At 40.8% G+C, this 21343-nt stretch overlaps 1 protein-coding gene across 3 annotated transcripts in view; it reads right to left on the bottom strand.

Annotated features, from left to right (window-relative positions):
- Window positions 1–21343, bottom strand: part of st18 (ST18 C2H2C-type zinc finger transcription factor) — a 40314-nt gene that overhangs the window by 3527 nt on the left and 15444 nt on the right. For 2 of the 3 annotated variants that reach the window (XM_027016932.3, XM_035531049.2), the window contains exons 3-19: window positions 20685–20736; window positions 19086–19116; window positions 17523–17710; window positions 12673–13368; window positions 11473–11607; window positions 9804–9894; window positions 9130–9222; window positions 8715–8917; window positions 8130–8332; window positions 5703–5948; window positions 4742–4851; window positions 4544–4606; window positions 3707–3775; window positions 3433–3495; window positions 2952–3032; window positions 396–617; window positions 57–145 (exon numbers count right to left, since the gene is read on the bottom strand). In XM_027016932.3, coding sequence (XP_026872733.3) covers window positions 57–145; window positions 396–617; window positions 2952–3032; window positions 3433–3495; window positions 3707–3775; window positions 4544–4606; window positions 4742–4851; window positions 5703–5948; window positions 8130–8332; window positions 8715–8917; window positions 9130–9222; window positions 9804–9894; window positions 11473–11607; window positions 12673–13368; window positions 17523–17710; window positions 19086–19116; window positions 20685–20736 — 2635 coding nt within the window. The remainder of the gene's footprint in view (window positions 1–56; window positions 146–395; window positions 618–2951; window positions 3033–3432; window positions 3496–3706; window positions 3776–4543; window positions 4607–4741; window positions 4852–5702; window positions 5949–8129; window positions 8333–8714; window positions 8918–9129; window positions 9223–9803; window positions 9895–11472; window positions 11608–12672; window positions 13369–17522; window positions 17711–19085; window positions 19117–20684; window positions 20737–21343) is intronic. The other variant, XM_081697011.1, reaches the window with a different exon arrangement.

Genomic DNA, 21343 nt, shown 5'->3' with positions numbered 1-21343 from the left:
CAAAGAAACTATCAGAAGGCCTGTTTTTCTTCGGTAAACGTGGAATTGTTCCATACCACTGCTGGCTTTGAGCTTGATGGTCATCATCTCCTCTCCTGCAAGCTTCCTCTTGATGCTCTGTGCATTTAGCGGACAGCCCGACAAACTGGGGACATATATGCCATTAAAAAGAATTATCACAATTTCTTGCATTAGCCAAACAGTTCTTGTTTTTGTTGTGATGATATTGCCCTTAGTTTAAACTTTAATTCGTAATTAAATATTAGGCTATGATCCTCAATATTGCCTGTTATCTTTCTTTCTTTTTAAGATTAAAGTTAAGGTTTAAGGTTAGATTTAAGGATAAATTAGGGTTAAGGGCAAGGAGCCAGGGGCCTGGATGTGCATGCCCTCACCTCCTGTGTGTGGCGAAAACGTTGTTGGCATGGCCGAGGCCATTGCAGCCGGGCAGGGGGCAGTGGGGTAGCTCCTGCTTGCAGCTCTTCCAGGGGAAGGCTATCCCATTTAGCGCGCTCTCCTTCTGCCGCTTGGCGGCAATGGGGCAGCTGCCTGCGCTACGGTGGGATGTGTACTTCCCTGACACGTGGCCCTGTCCGTCACAGCCAGCTACAGGGCACCTGAGGCACAGCAGAGGAAACAGAGCATGGCACCTCCTGTAATAGCTACAGCATTGAGTAAAAAGATAGATAGATAGATAGATAGATAGATAGATAGATAGATAGATAGATAGATAGATAGATAGATAGATAGATAGATAGATAGATAGATAGATAGATAGATAGATAGATAGATAGATAGATAGATAGATAGATAGATAGATAGATAGATAGATAGAAAATAATGTTATAAAATGTTCCTATAAAAAGATTAACCTTTTATTGAGGCTAATGTTTTAGAAGTGATAAATCGATGACACATTTTGACAGAACATTTTAATCTGACAACTTGCAGTAAATCATGTAAATCATGTGAGTCACAGTGTTGAGCTATAGAGAAACGCATATATAACCTTGTGAACCTGAGTGTTATTTTCTGTGATTAACATATATACCCATTTATTTTAAAATAAACAAAAACTATAAATAAGCCTGTTCATAAATAACAGTTATTGTGAATACTATGAGATGTGCACATATTCTGAGGTAAATGCTACCATTTTTTTAGTGGTATACCATGTTTGTGGTTTAATAGTTTCATGACCAAACATGTAGGCTGAGACACGTAACTGAGCGGCTCTGTGGAGCAAGGTCATGTGGCAGGTTGCATGTGCACACTAGGATCATGCAGCTGCCCTCTTCTGAACATTGCTGTATGGATTTCTGGGTCACCCCACATGAACGTGTGTACATGTGGCCAGACCTTTGGCCCACTTAAATTAAACCTCTAGCAAAACGGAAACCGATACTCTTTTTTCTCTTCCACCATGCATAAGCATGCCGTGCACGTGTTTGTTATAGCAGCTGAGCTGGTAGGGGCTAAACTGAAACAGAGTATGAGCTTGCTTACACTGTTGTTTCATCACCATGGTGGGAAGAAATGCCGCCAAACACATGCTGGCGTAGAGCTAATAGACGGGAGGCAACTCTTCGAGCTGTGGCCCAGTGTTCACTGTTTTGGTAAGTGCCATGCACATCCATAAATACCCCTGCACTTGCTGAGCAGGAAGATTTTTCAAAAGCCATTAAGAAGATTAATCCTGTGAAATGGTGATTAAAATTGTATGCAAAGTAAAAAAAAAAACAAACAGGCTGACTTAAGTTTATATATAACATTTGACAAATGTTTGTCAAAAACATACTTGGATGAATAATCTCAGAATTCATTGGAACACATAACCCTTGCAAGTTGTGGTCTGGACTGGTGAGGTGCTGGCCAATTTATTTAGTCTCTATCAAACCTCCACCCCCACCCTATCCACCGAGGTCAGTAATGGAATGACATAAATTGCAGATAATTGTTGTGTGTCCTGCACAGGGGAGGGGAAAAGCTTGTGATTTGGGGTCACTGGCCCCTTCCCCAATATTGGAATAGGTGAAAGGCTATCTGGGACTGAATGCGCGGCTGCTCAGACGCAGGGCTGCACCGGGCAAAGGCTGTTCAGTCCATCTGCCATGTAATATGGAGCAATGGGACTCTAACATCTCGACTCCAACACTCAGATCCATACAGTGCAGGTACTTTCTGTGCAGCAGACAGCAGAAAAAGGGAATAACACCACATGCCATCACTTTAAAATCATTGAGGAAGATTGTAGATGCATTGTGTTGGGTCTCTCCTTTCTGCTCCCTCCTCTCTGTCTCTGTCTCACAATGTGTATGAGTCCTGCTTTTGGTCTTAAGCGCTTGCCTTTGCATTAGTAATTAAAAATTAAATATCCTTATGTACAAAGTCAGTTGTGTACTGAGACTGTGTGGAACAGGGGCTGGACTCAAATGCAATAATATCTTTCAAAGCATTGTGTTTCACATAGAGAGAACTGTAGCAATGTAAATATGTGTAAGTCTTCTGAATTGTCTGTCTTTAAGAAATGTCATTTTAATAAAGGGATGATTGCCAGGTATATCCTTTTAATATACCTCATTAGTTATTAAAACATATAATGTAACTATACACCTACATGATGTTTCTAATGAATAAATGTTTCTAATTAAGTGGGTGGTGTATTTGTTTGTGTGTGTGTGTGTGTGTGTGTGTGTGTGTGTGTGTGTGTGTGTGATCCAGGACAGATCTCGCAAAACCTTTACCACACACATAAGAATCTGCAGAACTGTTTGTTTTTATCATGTAAATTCAGATCTAATGAACGATTTCTAAAGCAACATTAGAGCCAACCCTCTGCTTAAATGTACAGCAATGTACTAAATTAAAAAAATGAACAGCAAAAAGCCATACACAAATCATTTTTTAAAAGGTAATTTAAAATTGAAAATGATGTTAAATATGCATCTTACTTCATGTCAGTCTCCTCCCTCTCCTCTTTGCTAGGAGTGAGCTTCAGGCTGCCTTTCCGTGCCCGAGGGCATCCTGACAAACTGCACAAGGAAACAACGTGTAAGACCTTGGACAAGTTCACCTGCGGAGATGCATGCATGGAGGAGATACCACCACTCGGTCACTCCGAGACATTTACGGTGTGCTGCAGTCTCCTCGAACAGAGGCCGTGATCGCGTCAGTCCAAAAATGTCACACCGTATTTTATTTCACTTTGCATTTGTTCAAATGTCATTTATTAGCCATTATGATATGATGTTGTTTTTTTCACATTACTCATCACTCAAGAAAACAGTTAAGGAATTGTTTAGAAAATCTAAAAATGGCAAACTGTAGTTACATAATCACAAATGGCTGATATATTGTGAGATTGGGAGAGCACAGTCATTGTAACAAGTAACATGTAAGTGCAACAGGTATTGCATCTCTATCCACACTTACCTCCTATGAGACGCATAGTTTCCTGTCACATGACCAGAGCCATCACAGCCAGGGGTTGGGCACCTGTTTATGCAATAGAAAATGATAAATTGGAAGATGCTAGAAAAAATGCTGACCACTATGAAGTCGATAAATGAATGGATTTGTATGACACTGCCTTCGGATATCATGCACACCACATTCCATACACACCACACTATGGCTAGTATATTGGTTAAGATACAATATTGGTTAAACTTGGTTACCAAGTGCAGCAGTATTAAATCAGGCTTACTTTAGTTCCTGTGCATTGGCAGCCATCAGTGACTTGAGGGTTTTGTCAGCTAGTGGACATCCTGACACACTACAAAAACACATAAATTAAAAAAATTAATGACGTTGCAATGATCTCATCTCTTGTTCTTCTAAAATGTTTAATCAGACACAATAACGATACCCCATTTGTTCATATAATGCCTTAAATCTTGCATAAAAATATTTGTGTAAAACCACCATGCAACGACAATATTAAGATGCATATATGTGTTTAGGTAGACTAAGAGGTTAAAATCTTATACTGGTCATAATCTTATACACCAAGATTCAGAATTACACATTTTTTGTTTGTGTAATATGAGTGAGATGTGGAATGATCACTTCTGTAAGGAACAGAATTTCAGTAAGCCAGCATTTTTACAGAGACCTGTGGTAGGGCCACAGGTGAGACCTGCTAGGACAGAGTAAAAATAGGGGTGTGGCCATATCAGGGACTTTCAGCTTCTTTGACAATGAATAGTCTTCTGTTTTTTTGAGGTGTGGCCTTAGGATAAATTCCCCAAAAGCGAGTGCACCAAGTAAGACTATAGACTGGAGAAAAAAGATTGATAAAAAGAAGATCATCGAAAAAACAAAACAAAACAAAATAAAAAAGTTTAGCCAGTTCATCTCCACTTTACATGAAGTCCCATGAAGATGAATCAGGTTCACTGCATGTGCAGAGTCAACTTTACTGATCTTGTCTGAAAGTTTTAGATGTTACGAAATGCAGGCCCCCCTTTTTTATTACAATGTATCGACTGGGGCGAGGTGTGAATGGAAGCGCCTCATACTGACATACTGAGATTTCCCTCACCTTCTGTGCGAGGCATAATTCCCTGTTACGTGGCCACTCCCGTCGCAACCTGGCGTTGGACAGCTGGCATGGAGAATGTGTGTTAGATATGTGAACTTAACAGTACCTTACAAAAGGGGAATCAGGAACAGCCTTGTACAGAGCGCAGATTTAAGAAAGATTTAAGCAGCCCACCGCTGCATTGGAGGGTCTGTGTACCTCATCAGTTCTTTCTTAGTCTCTCTGATGAGTAGCTTGTTCTTGCCGGTCATGCCTCCATCCCCTGAAAATACTTTGTCCTCGAGGGACATCCTGTCCAGCTGGTCCATCTACAAGATGATGAACATCACATGGAAAGGATGAAAATGTTTGGCAATTATCCAAAAGAGAATTACAGAGGTCTCTTCAAAAAGCACACTGACCAACAGTACAAGTGACATCTGATACTGCTGAAGTGTTACTGCTAAACTACAGATTATAAAGTATTTCTATTACTCATCTATTTATCAATTTGACCTCACTTTTATTCCCTTGTAGTATGTATAATTGGTAACATACTGTAGAGCTTTGGTTTGAAGTTTGATTTCCTAAGAAAATGCGTGAACACCAGACGTTAGGAGGGAAATCAGACATCTGAGCAGGTAATCAGCTGATTGATAGGTTTCTTCAATGTCTGACTTTAATAGTTGATGACAAAGAGGTTCAGCTTTTAAGGAACATTCTTCTCTAATTTTATTTATATTCGATTTAATATTGTGGGGACATGTTATTTGGTACACCACACAAGAGTCTGGGTTTGAACTGGATGACTTTTGCAGAATGCACACAGGTTCAAGCAAAGATACAGTTAAAAAAGTTTAATTGTTAATATGCCTGTTCAGTAATATTTTACCTTAGGATCCATATTTAAGAACTCCACAAAAAAAAAATGCTTAGAAAAATCTGGAAATGTTTAAGTTAACAACCAGAGGTAGCATTATCGTACACATCTTGTGCTATATAGTGTTGAATATGACACTTTCCCATCATGTTAGAAATTAAAGACTAACACCCATTTTAAGGCATCTTCAGACTAAATATATATTTAGATTCAAATTGGAAGTTTAAACTCATCTCTGAGTTCCAGTGTTGCTCCAAACAGTATTTTAACATGCTGCTTGGCTCATAAATAGCTCTGTACCTCTTTGTCCTGCAGGACCGGTGCTTTGCTGAAGTTAAGCGGTGTGTCCCAGCCTTCGTGGTCGTAGATAGAACGACAGAAGGGTGGAGAGAGGTGGAGGCCGGCTGCCTTTGCCAGGGAGGGCTCAGTAGGGGTAAAGACGGCTTCACCCAGCGCAGGCATGATGGGGGACTCGCTTGTCTTCTCCTTCTTCTTCTTCATGCTGAGGTCCAGGGTGCCGTTCTCATCCACCTCGATCAGAGAGTCCTTTAAGCCATAAAGGTGCTGGGTTAGGTTGATTTGAATTAAATTGTTCATCTGAGCCCTAAGATTAAATACCACAATAAGGTCATTTTTTGCACACAAAACACTTCACCATTGACTGACCAAACTGCTGAACTTGTAGACATGACTAAATTCACAGTGCAAAATAAACCCTGATTTACACAATGGTATATAGTAAATGTGCGCCTGTATGCAATTCATCTGTGTGTTGCACTTAAGAATACAAGTTACACAAATAAGCAAGGTAAAAAGAAACTAGTCTGTATCAATGTATTACTTATATCACCTTCATTTCCCATATAAATCTTCAAATAAATATAACACACTAAGTAAAATATAAATAATCATATTAAAAACATTCCCTACAGAATTCCACATCAGTGGACTGATACTACCAATGTAATGAGATTTTCCACCAGACTTTATCCAGGGACAGCTGCACTGTCTGTTTTCTAGGACACATTACCAAGATGGCAGCTGCACATGATGCTTTTAGGTCATTGGCATTAATACAAATTAAAAGGCTTAATGTTGCTTAATGTCTCAAGTTTTTCATCAGTAGCTCTGTCAGTGCTGATGTGGTGAGTTGGAACAGAGGAGAATTCGAGTTTCACACATTCAAAAGGAATTAACATTAGTCAATTAACATTCATTGATAAAAAAGTGAAATGGAAAATCCAGTTATCCAGGAGTTGTTGAATTTTATCGTGTTGTTGCTGTGAAAAAGACACAAGGGGATTATCATTAATAATAATTCTATAAGTGTTTCTCTTTTTTGCTAACCAAACCTCCACACACTTATTATCTTTAGCAGAAATGTTTTAAAAGACCAAGAAGCTTCACCTGAGTTTAAACAGTTACACTCATCACTCCCTAACACCTCGGTGGAACAACACAGGCTTGAGAGAAACTGTACTGCCTTCAGAGAAAGCGAATGACTTGGCACACAACGCTGCCAGTCGAGATACTTAAAATGCATACAGACATCTCAAGGCAGACGTCCACAGATGACAGAGCCGCTCACACTGTTTTATTCATGCACTCAGTTCGTACAGTACCTGCTCCCTCTGCCCACTGAAAGCTGGGGCTCCAACATGGGCTGCTTGCTGTGTAGGTGTCTGTATCATTTCACACCACACTTCCTCTAATACCCTCCCCAACGCCAAGCTTCAACTCGCCGAACTCTTGTTCGCAAAGGCCGAGGCCCAGTTTTGATGGATGGCTGAAGCAGACACGGCAGGAAAAGTTAAATATATCTGCTATTTCCAATTTAGTATACTTCTGTCACTATTGTTCATTCTTTAAATTTGGCATATGTGTATATATCAGGGTGGCTTCAATATACTGATGTATTGGCTTGTACAAGAATGTAATGCTGAGATGCAAAGATCCTTCTGTAATACACAGACTGTGACAGCACACATGTACAAGGCCAAAGACTGATGCAGTCCAAACTGAAATAGCACAAACAGAGTCCTCCGTTATTTAATTTGAATAAAAGAACACTGTTGATAAATCCCCAATCTGATTGGTTTAATCCAACTTTTGTGTATGGAGTGTTGGAGATGGATGTTAAGGGTAGATCGGAGTGGGTTTAGCCAGGATAATATTTTACTTAGTAAAATATCTTCTGCCATCTGCAGCTGAGAGAAAGCATACACACACACACACACACACACACACACACACACACACACACGCACGCACGCACGCACACACACACACACACACACACACACACACACACACACACACACACACACACACACACACACACATACACACACACACACACTTTCCAACAACCAGGAGAACCCCTGCATTACCATAAAAGTATAAATCAAATGCTTCTCCACATGTTTTACAAAAAGCCTTCTAATTGTAATTGAGAAAGAAGGCGTGATTGTATTCTCCTCTAGTCCTTTTGATGTGATTACACAAATTCTCCTTTGTGTACATTAAAGCTTTAGGGCCATGGAGGGGAGCAAAAAAGGGGGAGAAAAACTCTCTTGTTGTTCTGCCACCAGAGACACACAGTTCTCGGTGCCAAAAAAGTGTCTTTTGATGTTCTCTCCCTCCTTTTTCATACACAAATCACAGTTGCCTCAGAATGACCACATTAAATACCTTTTTTCCCCCCTGCGAGTGCTCTAATTTGATTACCTTTGTGCACTGTGCCAGGGGCTGGGTGGTGACAGGCAGGGCCTCGCTGTTGTCCCGGTAACGTGTGGAGAGGTTGAGGATGGCGGCGGCGGCCGTACATGGCTGTGGGGCGCTCCGGGGGTTGATGGCACTGCCGGGACTCTGGCCCCCAGGCATGACCACGCGGCTACCCGCACCCAGGAAGCACGGGAACTGGGGGGAGGCTGGGGGAATACACATACACACACACACACGTGCACACACACACACACACACACACACACATACACACACACACACACACACATACACAGGGCTACAGATTAGAGCAGGTTTAGGAAAACACATGTATAGCACATTGAAGCACTTCAGCATTCTTGGCTGCTGCAGACATTGCAGTCTCGATGTAAACTGTGATAACGTTTAACCAGTACTTTAGTTAATTGCCTGCAATAAAAGTGAATGTCAGTGGGAAATAATAAAAATAGAACTGAAACATGGCTGGGAAAATAAAAGGAAATGGAGGACATCGACAGAAAAGAAAGTCAATCATCATGATCAACACCGTCGTCATCTGTCCCAGACATTTAAACTTTGCCCTCTCACCGTCAGGGTGGTTCAAGGTTTCTTGGCCCTGATCTTGGGCATGCTGCTTCCCAAACACCTGAGCGTCGAAACTGGCATAGTCAAAGTGGCCCTTGCTGTACTTGTCCACGTCTTTGGCCATGCCCACCTGCAGGGCTGTCACGGGATGGGTGAAGCGGTATGAGAGCTGACCAAAGTCAAACTTCTTCATCTGAACCAACGGCCTGCGAAGCAGGGAAAGAGAACCACTTTAATCAGCCTTAAAGCACATTTTCAGCAGTGCCTACAGAGCATCCAGATTAACCACTGAAACCTTTGGTTGTTTATCCAACCATAGACAAAATGGCTTCTCAGTAGAGAGGGAAGTCTTTAAAAAATCATCAATACCACATACAAAAGCCCGCCTGAGGGGCAAATTCCTGCTGGGATTTCATACCGTGCCATCCTGTCTGAATTCTGCCTGCATTTGGATGGATCATCTTGGGGTTTTGACACTTTTTCTGCTGCAGCTATTGGGCAGCCTGAGAGACTGAGACATCAGATCACATTATTTTAAAGTATGAATTGCACATTATTTTAAAGTATGAACTTTATCTTAAAGCAAGACTTGACTTTTAAAGTATGAACTTTATCTTAAAGCAGGACTTGACACATGATGTATATATAATTATATATTAGAATGGAAATATATATATATAATTAGAAAACGTAAATGTAAATGTATTTATTTCTTATATGCATATACGCCTCATACAATGTGTTTACAACAGTATTTCCAACATAGCCATAAATCCCATTTGGCCAAGGATGAAAGGGTGTGCTTTGTGGAGCTGTACAGAGATGAGTGGATCTGTGTGGATGTGTGTGGAGCTGTGTAGAGCTGTGTGAAGCAGTGTTCAGCTATGTGGAGATATGTTGAGTTGTGTGGAGATGTGTGGCAGTGTGTGGAGTTGTATGCAGCTGTGTGTAACTATGTGGAGCTGTGTGCAGTTGTGTGGGGCTATGTGGACCTGTGTGGAGCGGTGTGGACTTGTGTGGACCTGTCCAGACCTGTATGTGGCTGTGAAGAGTAGTGTGCTGCTGTGTGGAGCTGGGAGCTGGCAAACGTACCTTCTGTGTGTGCTGCGGTTACTGTTCACATGACCTCTTCCTGTGCAGCCTGGTGTTGGGCACTTTAGTACGTTTTCATGCATGGCTAAGACTAAGGAGTGAAGGACATACTTTAATTTACAATGTCGTCAAGGTTTTGTACTTCACTACAACCTTTTGTACTTCACTACAATTTTGAATATATATCTACTGATAGTTTGGTATGGCAAATTGAAACAGTACAGGCCTCTGCCACCTACATAAAGTATTTTATTTTTCAAAATGCCTGAGTTAGTTATTACCATATTTAAATAATACTCTAGCTATAGTATGTCACTAAATACTGTAAACATTATATGTGCAAATATGCACACACATACACACAGAAAAATATATGACCACCCACTGGATGGCTGATATATATATATATATATATATATATATATATATGTGTGTGTGTGTGTGTGTGTGTGTGTGTGTGTGTGTGTGTGTGTGTGTGTGTGTGTGTGTGTGTGTCTTTTCTTTTTTACAGTAATTTTTACAGTACTGTGATGGTGGAATTTCCTTTGGTATCAATAAAGTGTTATAATATCTTATAGCTACAGTATTACTTAAATATGGTAATAACTCCTCTAACTCTGTCATTTTGAAAAATAAAATATTCTATGTAGGTGGCAGAGGCCTGTGTTGTTTCAAACTACCATGCAAGGTTTAGAGATTAGAGGTTACTTTATGTGGGCAGACCACTGAAAGCAAAATATAGTCGATTATCTCTTTTAGCCCGAGAAATAAGAGTTATTCTCTTAACCAAAAACAATCTTCAGGCAACAGGTTTCCCTTTATGCTATTGGAAAGTGTAATTTCCCTTTCAAATATCACCAAGAAAACAGACCTGGCATAAAAATTTATATGGTGGGACACCAGTGGAGTTAAAGTCCTATCCAGTATCCTTAATAACTTTCCCTTTTGTATGTATTTTTCAATTAGTTGGAGGATGTGTCTGAGCGTTTATTTCTGAATGCTCCATCCGCTTGTGCTTTGATTTGTGCTGGGCTGCTGCTGTTCTGGTGCATGCTTTCATAGAGAAAACCCTTAATTACATTTGCTGCTCCCTTTTGTTGCACTCCTGTTTAATGGTGAATGTTTGTGTTGTTTTCAAATGGCCAAAAATAAATAAATAAATAAATAAACCAGCAAGTGAGGGGAAAAATGTTTCCACACCATGATGCTGATTTGCATACCACAGTAAATCAAACACAATAGGGAAAATTCTAGGTGGAACTTCAGAAATGATGAATGTGTTTTTTTCACTTAGTGCCTTCCATACATTCTCTTCCTTTAAATAAACTTTGTGTAGCTTAAATGTATGTCATAACACCAGATGCTATGTATAGGTATATTTCAAACATGTCTATTTAGTGCAATAGAAAGTCTATATACCAACAGGTACATACTTCAATAATTAGGAAACAAACAGTAATACGTTATTTCTCTTTACAGAATTGATCTAAAGGCATCTAAAATTAGATGAGAGATAATACTGTGGTAATGTTTGTTCATACAGTAGTTATTATTCTTGTCATAATTACAACAAATTGTTGAAGAGATCAAGTTCATTTGTCATGTAATCTTTATTTGTCCTGAAAGTAGATGCTGTGGTGTGATCCTGAAGACCCTTGTGCTAACTTACTCTCTGGAGGGACTCGCACTTTGTGGGGACATCCAGACAAACTCCTGTGGTGAGGGTACAGTCCGGTCACATGACCTGTGCCATCACACCCTGGGGTGGGACACTTGATGTCTTTCTTATCTGTGCGTGGGGAGTCTACAAAAACAATAAACACACAGTAAAACATACACATACAAACACCCACCCACAGTCCACATATAAAATTGATAGCAAAAGACTAATTTGGAAATCTATGGCAAGCTAACATCCCCCACTCTAGACTTCTACCTCATGTACTGCTATATTTGCTCTAAAAGTATGTTGGGTTAGAGAATTAGCATTAATGTGACATTAGTAAAAGATGGGGTCATGCCGGGCCTCTAGATCAGAGTTATAGAAACTCCAGCCTGAGGGATTACCCATTAAACAGCACTCAAGAACCAGCATCACCAGGGCTGATGTAGGAAGACTGATACCCTGGGCTTCACCCTGGTTAAAGACCTAATTGTTGTCTATCAAAATGCAATATTACAAACCTCAGAAATTCCATTTTCAGTATTTTCTTCTTTTTTAATACTTGACTTCCCAGAATCATCTCTGATCCCACACTAGTTATTTACTGCTTCGGTGGCTGCCAAATGTTTTAGTATTTAAGAGGATTTTGTTTATCTCTCCCTTAGGGGTAAGAATGCTCCTCTTGACTGTCTCTGTACTGAAGCTGTAAGTGGTCATTCTTGCACTTACTAGTGTTTAACATACTGGCACATAGGGCAAAATAGTAGTTTAAACAACTGTACCACTGCGATTGTCTGGGCATGTTTCATTACTATGGGAGACAAAGAGGATATTTGATACAGTGTTAAAACCTCTTTTCCACTAGAAGTGCAAATTACTGGCAGCAAACCTAATTAGATTACAAATGGAGTAAACCTGGGGACATGGTGTTTGAAATTCAGCAGCATATTCAAAAAATTCAGAAACCAATGAACACAGCTTTGAGTATTTGAGTATTGCATTCTGTTGAAAACCCATTTTGAGTTATTCTGTGGGAAAATACTTGATTCTACTATTTCACAATACTTTTTATATTTATAACTGTAACAAAAAAACAAAACAGGATTTTTCCAATAATAAGAATGTAAAAAATGTAAAGAAGCTTCCCAGTTACTAAAACAAAGAGATACACTGATTATATAATGAATATATTGTGTCTCGTCCAACCTTTGCTGCTGTGGCTGGGAGCACGGGTGTCCAGCTCCAGCAGCCGGTGGTGTCTGCGCTCACGCTCGACTTGCTCGAGGAGGAAGCGGTCCACATGCCTGTAGGCGCCATGGAGGGCCTGCCGCCGCTCGGCCTGCAGGACGGCGGCCTGCTCCAGCAGGCTGAGGTTGAGCCGGGCACGCTCCAGCTCCAGGGGTCTGGCTGCCAGCCCCAGACCCCACGCGTCCAGCCTTTCTCCCAGCCGCAAAGTGGGCAGATCGTCCTCGCCATCACTCAGCGCACGCGCGTAGCCATTGTCCTCAGCGAGGAGGCCGCCGCTAGCACGGCCCAAGTACACTGACAGTGGGTGGATACCCAGGGGTCTTTGGGCATCACCTGGTGGGCTCGGGCTATGACGGACGCCATCGGGTGTGGGCAGGAGTGGTGGGCTGCTCCACCTAGCATCCTCTCCGCCAACCTTGGGGCCCCTGATAGGAGACGGGTCACGGGAGTCTACAGGCCTGTCTGGGCTTCTTCCGCCTGAGTCTTGGTCAAGCTGGTTGTCATCACTGTCATTGTGCGCCTCTGACAGCAGAGTGGGCAACTCGGGAGAGCCTTCACTTGTGCACTCGGTCCATGACAACGAGCTATGAGTTATGGCTCTGATGTCTGGATGGAAGCTGCTGACAACACAATCGCTACAGTCGAGCTCTTCATCTGAAAACCAAAAGTCCAGAACAGTTATTAGACCAACAGGGTAACAAACAGAGCACAACGGACACAGAAGTTACTAATATGTTTTGTACACCAATGCACAACCAAAAGCCCATGATAATGACCAGAGACTTCATGCTGAAATTTGCAAATCTGAGTTAAACTGGTACAACAGTTGGATGAAATTTATTTTCAAAATAAACCAAATATGCTGAAAATTACTGTAACAACAATACTGCTCAAACAACTTTCTTAAATTTAATTTGGGTACATTTTTACTGCATGACTGACATGCAATCTAAAACCATATTCTCTAAGATGCTAATGAAAGACAATAAAAAAACAAAGAATATATATCTTAATTTTTTTTTGCAATCATGCATCTTAAGTTCTTTCAAACATTTTCTTGAAATTCCCCAGCAGTAATCTGTAATAAACAGGAAATATGTAAATATGTAATCTGGAAGAGAAGTACAAGACCTCAAGTGTATTTTTTTCTGCTTTGTAGATTTCCCAAACTGAATTTGACCATTTCATCAAGATTTGGATTATCAGTGAGACAACACTGCTAGTGACACTGAACAAACATTTTAAAATATGCAGGACATGAAATTATTTATGTTTTGTTACTAATGATGTTCTTGGGTAAAAAAAAAAAAAAAAGAATACAAATGAGAATAAATATTTTTGGAAATAAGCAAATTTCCATTTAAGAGAAAGAAAAAAGAGGGAAAGATTGCAGAGAAGAAAAAAGTCCACCCTTGATATTACAAACACTGCAAATAAATCTTTTGATTCTCCCCTGGACCCTTCAATAACATTAAGAAGTGGCCAGACACTTTCAATCTCATTTAGAGTTTCCTTGTCATGTGCACCCCTGCAATTCTGTCTGTTAGGACAGAACTAACCAATTGACCAACACACGAGGATCTTCTGCATTTTTCATGAAACAATAGAATGCAGTGGTTTGCCTATGCACAATTAATTCCCAGGCAACAAAAGGAAACAAGAAAAAATGGATGAATGTATGTAAAACCTTTGTTAAACACATTGCTCAGATTTGCATGCTAAAATGTATGTGTATTTTATATATGTATGTGTATATATATATATATATATATATATATATATATATATATATATATATATATATATATATATATGTGTGTGTGTGTGTGTGTGTGTGTGTGTGTGTGTGTGTGTATGTGTGTGTGTGTGTGTGTGTGTGTGTACTCAAAAGTATAGTTATTTATAATTTATTATACTACAAATGCAAAATATTACAAAGTGTATAATGCTAAATGTACATTGAATGGCTTAGCACTTCATCGTTACACCAGTGTGGACAGCAGTGTGTAATTCCATAAACTGTACATGATGTGATTGTTGACATGGCCTATTTATAAACGGTAGTTGGGTTTTTTCTCTAATCCAAACAAATCTTTAAATGTCACAGAGTCAAAACATTGCTGATTTTAGTAAGACAGTGTCAACAAGGAAAACCTATCAGCTGGATTGATTTAGAATCCATTATTGATTTCCAAAACTTACTTGCAGTTTAAAAGATTTTTGTCCATGAGGAATTATTTTGCATTTTAAGTCCAAATTGTATATGACAGATCTATCTTCTTAGAGTGTTTACATCCTTACTAAGCCAACCACTAAAATAGAGAGTGATGCGAACAGAGAGTTATGTGAACAGAGTGATGCAAACAGTGATGCAAACAGAGTGATGTGGAATGAGTGTGATGCAATGAGGTTCATTAGATATTACACCATCATTTAGTTGGACAGAGGCCTTCTAAAACGATTAAAGCAACTGCTCCTACTCTTTAAGAGGGAGCCCAGTAACCCCCTATCCTAATCTCCCCCCGAGCTCAGTACTGAACAGGACCAGAATGGTTGGCATTTCATCATTCTCCTGCCAAAAGAAAACGGAAGAGCAAAAGAAACAAAAACAAAAACCACAGGGCACAGAGGAGTCCAATCTGCTTTATTATTTATCTGGAGCACCTCAGAAATTCTGCGTGTCCAAGATTGGAGCTTTAACAATAACGAGCCATATTGAAGGTAATATAAAAGGTTATATATTGTCAGTGTTCAGTAGATTTTTTTGTACTGTTTGCTTAATACAACACTATGGTCCACAAATATGTGTTAGTTTTGAGTGTTTCAGTGTAATATGCATGCGTGTGGGATGCAGTATGGACAGCAGAGATGGTCATACATATCTGTAGAGCAACACCAATTTTCTGAGGCTCATTTCTACTTTGGCAACCCTTGTCTCTTTTCTTTTCTTTTAGGCCATTTGAATTGTGACAGAGGTGTGATAATCCAGCCCTGTCCAACACAGATGAAAAGTTAGCCAGTTATGCTAAGTTACAATTAGCAGAGTGGGCAACCAGGACTATTCTGCTATCCAGATGGACACGTAGCCTTCATGGAAAGCATGTGCACACACACACTCTCACTCAAATACACACACACTCACATACAGACAGACAGACACAGACACACACACACGCAGACACACAAACACACATGCACACGTATACACACACACACACACACACACACACACACACACACAGAGTGCAGGGGGTGGGGGTAGAGTGGGGTAGGAGGGGCTGGGAAGCTGAGTGTGGTTTGTGTGTTGGAACAGGTGAATGGTTTGTACTCCAAAACAGCCATTACTGTTGTGAGCGTGTGAGCTACAGCTTGGCCGAAGTTGCTCACACACGCAACGCCATCGTGCACACAACACCCCCACCAAATGGAAGACTAGCACCCCCCCTGGACCCCTCCTCTCCCTTTTTTCAGCATGAAATTCAGATACTCCACTCTTTGTCACACACAGGGTCATTAATTGTAAGGATGTGCGTGCGCGAGCTCTTCATGCCCTTTCCATGCGGGATATCAGGCTTTTTGCTATTTGGAGTCTGTGCATAAAACAAAGGTTGCCCCAAGACAGCAGGGAAACATAACACTTTCTTTTTTTAAACTTAGTAAATAATAACTCCATGGCTTGGGAAGAGCAAAAATAATTTAAATAAATACTTAAATAAATAATTAAATAATTAAATATAGGTTATGATAATTGAGGTGTAATGTGAACTTGGGGATACAAATAAATTCCATTTCCAGTGATGCTGCTCAATTTATTGAGCTATTCTGTTATCCATTTAACTACCCACATGTGTCCAATAATGAGGTGTAGACATTATGCCTAATTATGTATATTTGGACCGTGTTTGATGGCCTAACAAAGGCTTTTCGAAAGGGACAATTACGTTTGTTGCTTGGTTACATCGTTAAAAATATACCAAATAAGTGCAGATTATAGGGGAGTGTGGATACACACATAAAGTACGGGCATTGTTGCCAAAATGTTCATAATTCGTTTCATTAGGAAATGGCAATGTTTTTGTTTTTGAGAAAGGACAAAGCTTTAAAATGTAATATCAACTTTTATGTTTTCGTGCTTCTGTTGCCAAAAATGTTTTTGTTGCTTGAGTGTGTGATCACTTTCTTTTGTCAACGAGGCACAATATAATTTGGTGCCTTCTATTCTCAGGTCCTCTATTTGCATAATTATGCAAGCAGCTGAAATAAAAGCACTTTTCCGGCCTGCATAATCAAATGGGCAAGAGCTGCAACAGCCTAGTTATAATCCAGATTCCAAAAAGGCATCCGGCTATATGTGAGCACAGATCCCGTTTGACCGGGTCTTATCTATCTATCAACCATAGCTCTTCAGTCCGGACACTGATGGGGACCAGTGTGGACAGCGGTGGGTGGGGTAGGGGCAGGGCTGGGCTTGGAGCAAAAAGGTGGCTTGCCAGGAATCTCATGACAGATCAGCTGTCACAAACTTCAATCCCAGGATGTGACAGACAAACACAGTGGCCCCAGCAGTGTAGTCTTTCGCTTGCCGGCCTCAATCATGGCCAAAATTAATGGGGTTTGGGGGGTTGGGGGAGGGGGGTTGGTCTGGGTCGGTTTGCGGGGGGGGGAGGGTTGGATGGACGGATGGATGGAAGCATGGAGAGAGCGGGAGGGGAGGAGGCGGAAGGGGGGGATGAATGCAACAGATGGTAGTTTAAAATTCAGCGTCAATTGTTCATCAAAACAGACAAAACAACGGGACATCTGTCTACCTGCTGGAGTGTGAGTGTTCCTGGGCGCGGTGCTGTCCTGAGCCATTGCCAGCACTCCCTCCTGCTCCCGCTCGCTGCAACTGGGGCTGTAGTGGCGGGGTTTCATCAGCAGAGACTTCCTCTTGTTAACCGGCGCTCCGCGAGCCCCTTCGACACCACTCCTCTTCCTCCCGGCTGTGAGAGGTGGGCTGTGGGCAAGAGAGGAAGAGAGGCATCGTGGTGAGATGGAGTTGAATCGCTGCCCCGACCTACCCCACTCGGCCACGACAGATACTGTCGGCCACTTCGACAGGGTTCATTCAGAGCCTGCGGATCTTAAATGTGTGGAGGGCAGCAGTGGCTTGGGGCCACAGGAGATGTGGTTACAACACAAAGATCTGTTGCCTGGATCTTTCATTAAAAACGAATGAAAAGGGGAGAGCAGGCTCTTGTCTGCCTATCAGTGTTCTGACAAACTCTGGTTTTGCTACAGCTCTTATTCATCAGACATTGTTTAGAGTCCAGATAGAGTTCAGTTCCCCCATGGCCACGAAGGGCTTACAGAAAGCGGTGCTCATGAAGGAAAACAGAAAACGAATAACAACAAAAATGTAAACGTGTCTTCCCGTTAAACTTCAATCATCACATGTAAATACACCAATGAGCTACTTTGTGTTTAGGAACATGATTTCAGTAAGCTAAAGTCCATGAACAGAATGCTGCTCATAAGCACACAATGCCTCATGCCTTTACCTGACCTTCTTCTTTTGTGCTTTGAACCATATCTGTGTACGGTCAAATTACAGGTCTGTTTATACGTTGGTTATTCTTCACTATCAAGAGGGAGGCTGAGAGTCATGCCCAACACCCATATGGGCCTCAGCTGGATGTCCTAAGGCTTTAAGACCTGGCACACAAATCCTGCGCCTGCCAGTCAAAAGTACAGTTATTATACATGTAATAGGGTGAAATATAAATATCCCCCAGAACTCACAACTTGAGGGGGAAACACTAGCCCTTTTCACAGTTCAGAAAACACTGAAGGATGTGTTTTTGGCTGGACGTGCTCCTGCTTGCACTATACAATAGGTTATGCCGTTGTTATTAGATGTGTCCATTGCCAGGAAGGCTTAGAGGGCCATCTGATCACAGGAGAGATCACGTTTAATTAAAAATCCAGGCGCCCACACACACGAAAGCAAGGGGCAACGTGAAGGAGCAGTAGGTTATCAATTCTGTTCTTCCTTTTTCTCTACTGCACAGTGTGTTCGAGTATCTGTGTGTGTACCCCACAGTGTGTGTAAGTGTCCTTGTGTCTACCGCACAGTGTGTGTGAGTGTGTCTGTGGTTTATTTCTACTGCAAAGCATGTGTGCTGACTCCACAGTGTGTGTATGTGTGCAATTTGTGTCTATCGTTTGTGGTCTGTGTTTACCTCACAGTATGTGTGTGGTCTTTGTGTCTGCAGAACAGCAGGTGTTTGTATGTTAGTGTCACCATGTCTGAGTGTAGTTTGCATGGTGGAAGCGGATACACACTCTGCTCCATGTTTGCGTTCATAGGGAAGCAATGAACTCTGGCTTACCTGTGAGTGTCAGCAATGCAGTCAGCTGGAACTGCAAATAGAGACAGAGATGGGGGGGTAGAGAGAGGGGGAGGGTAAGAGGTTGGGGGTGGGTAAATACACATGTTTGCATTTCCACAAAGGAGACCTACACCTGTGCATACTTCAGACCTGTGCATCCTCCAGAGCTGTACATGGAGACCTCTATATGCTCTAGGACTGCATGTGTGCATTCTCCTAAACTGTACCTGTGCATTCTCTAGACTTATATGTGCTCTAGAACTGCGCTGGTGCATACTGCAGCCACATCAGTGTACGTTACTGTGCTGCACCTGTGCATACTCGAGAGCTGCATCTGTGCTCTTGAACTGCATCTGTGTATGCTTCAGAGCTGCACCTGTGCATGCTCTAGAGCTCCACTGATGCATGTGCAAAGCCACATCTCCCCTTGCCTACTATCCACCCCCCCCCCCCCCCCCGCCCCCCACGGCTGCTCCTGGTAGAAGACAGCATGGTGCAAACCACCTAATTAAATAAACCAATAAAAATAAAATAAATCTATATTAAAACATAAAACAAAACTACAAAAAAATAAACAAAAAAAAAAAAAAAAAAAAAAAAAATAAAAAAAAAAAAAAAAAAAAAAAAAAAAAAAAAAAAAAAAAAAAAAAAAGATTCTCACGAGATCTCAGATAGTCTATATTGGAAATGTTATTTTTTGTTTTGGCTTTTATTTTTAGCATTTTTTATTGATTTTTGTTATCAGTTAGTTTAGTTTCTATGTTGTATAATGCACAGTGAAGGGGTATTTATATTAGTTTTATTTCCACTGGGGTGAAAACAACGTGTGTTTCCCTGTATTAAATAAGGAATTCTTTTTTTCGTTCTCTTTATAACTGTATACACTGCATAATAATTACAGTTTAGACAAAGTGATTCTCTTGAACACTGATTGAGAGAAATTCTTCATGCAGAGGATCGAGAGGAAGACAGAAAGAGGGAGATAGACAGACAGATAGAGGAAGAGAGAGAGAGCAGGAGAGAGAGAAATACACAAGCTGCATGGGGGAATCCCATTCCCAGCACGCGTGTCCCAGGGAGACTCGGTAAAGGCACTCTGAATGTGCCCTGTCACGTTAAACGCTGCTCGAGTGCACGCAGTCCAACACAGGGCTCGGAATGGCCGACTAATGCGGTTCACCGGCACGTCCCAGTCAAGCAGCCTATTCAGGCACGCTCCTTAACTCGCCTGAGTCAATATCGCAATGGAAGCAAGGCCATAGCCGTGAATAATGCATCCCCTCAGCACACTACTCTCCAAGCGAATACGATTAATATTAAAATGAACAGCCGTGACGCGGGTTTGCTGAGCGGAGCTGTGGTACCAGAACGGTTGAAGCACCGCAGCACGGGAAAGGAAACTGCAGTGTTAGACTAGGGGGCGCTGAAGAGGTGACGTTTGTTTTTTGTTTTTTTACCTGTTCGCTCTATAATTTGAAATTGCAGCCACATTAAATGTATAATGGGTGTGATAGAAAAAAAATTAAAAATGCAGCAAGAACATAATGAATTTATAGTGGAAATGTGGTCATGTCATTGCTGTTACGCAAGCGCACTTACTTGCATTGCCGTTGCACAGTCCAGCGCGATTCTCCTCACATTCTGAATCCATCTAGAACAAAGTTGGGAAAAGCGTGAAGAGCCAATGAAACACGTATTTAACTGAAAGAGTTAAAAGGTGTTTGAGTCCAGAAGGCAATCAAGTAACAGAGCTTGTAGTAATAAAAGTAACCTTCCAAAGGTTACTCAAGAGAATGTGTAAATGTGAAAAGGGGTGGAAAGTTTGCCATAAATAATACCATGTTGTTTTCCAATCAAATCAAGTTAAATGATTTCTATCGTTTTCATGCTGATATTCTAAGCACTATACACTATATATACATATATATATATATATATATATATATATATATATATATATATATATATATATATATATATATATATATATATATATATATATCGCACTTATTTGCATTGGCATTGCACAGTAATTAATGAATTACACACACACACACACACACACACACACACACACACACACACACATATATATATATATAATATATATATATATATATATATATATATATATATATATATATATATATATATATATATATATATATATAAAATGTACTTATTTAGATCTAAATATTTTTTTCTAATCATGTATGTATGTATGTAATTTATTAATTCTAATCAATTCTATCTAATAT

Source organism: Electrophorus electricus, chromosome 14 (genome assembly GCF_041902795.1).
Source record: "Electrophorus electricus isolate QZ-2024a chromosome 14, ASM4190279v1, whole genome shotgun sequence".
NCBI classification, from domain to species: Eukaryota; Metazoa; Chordata; class Actinopteri; order Gymnotiformes; family Gymnotidae; genus Electrophorus; species Electrophorus electricus.
Note: the sequence above shows the minus strand (reverse complement) of the source record. Positions and strands in the feature narration are given on the sequence as shown.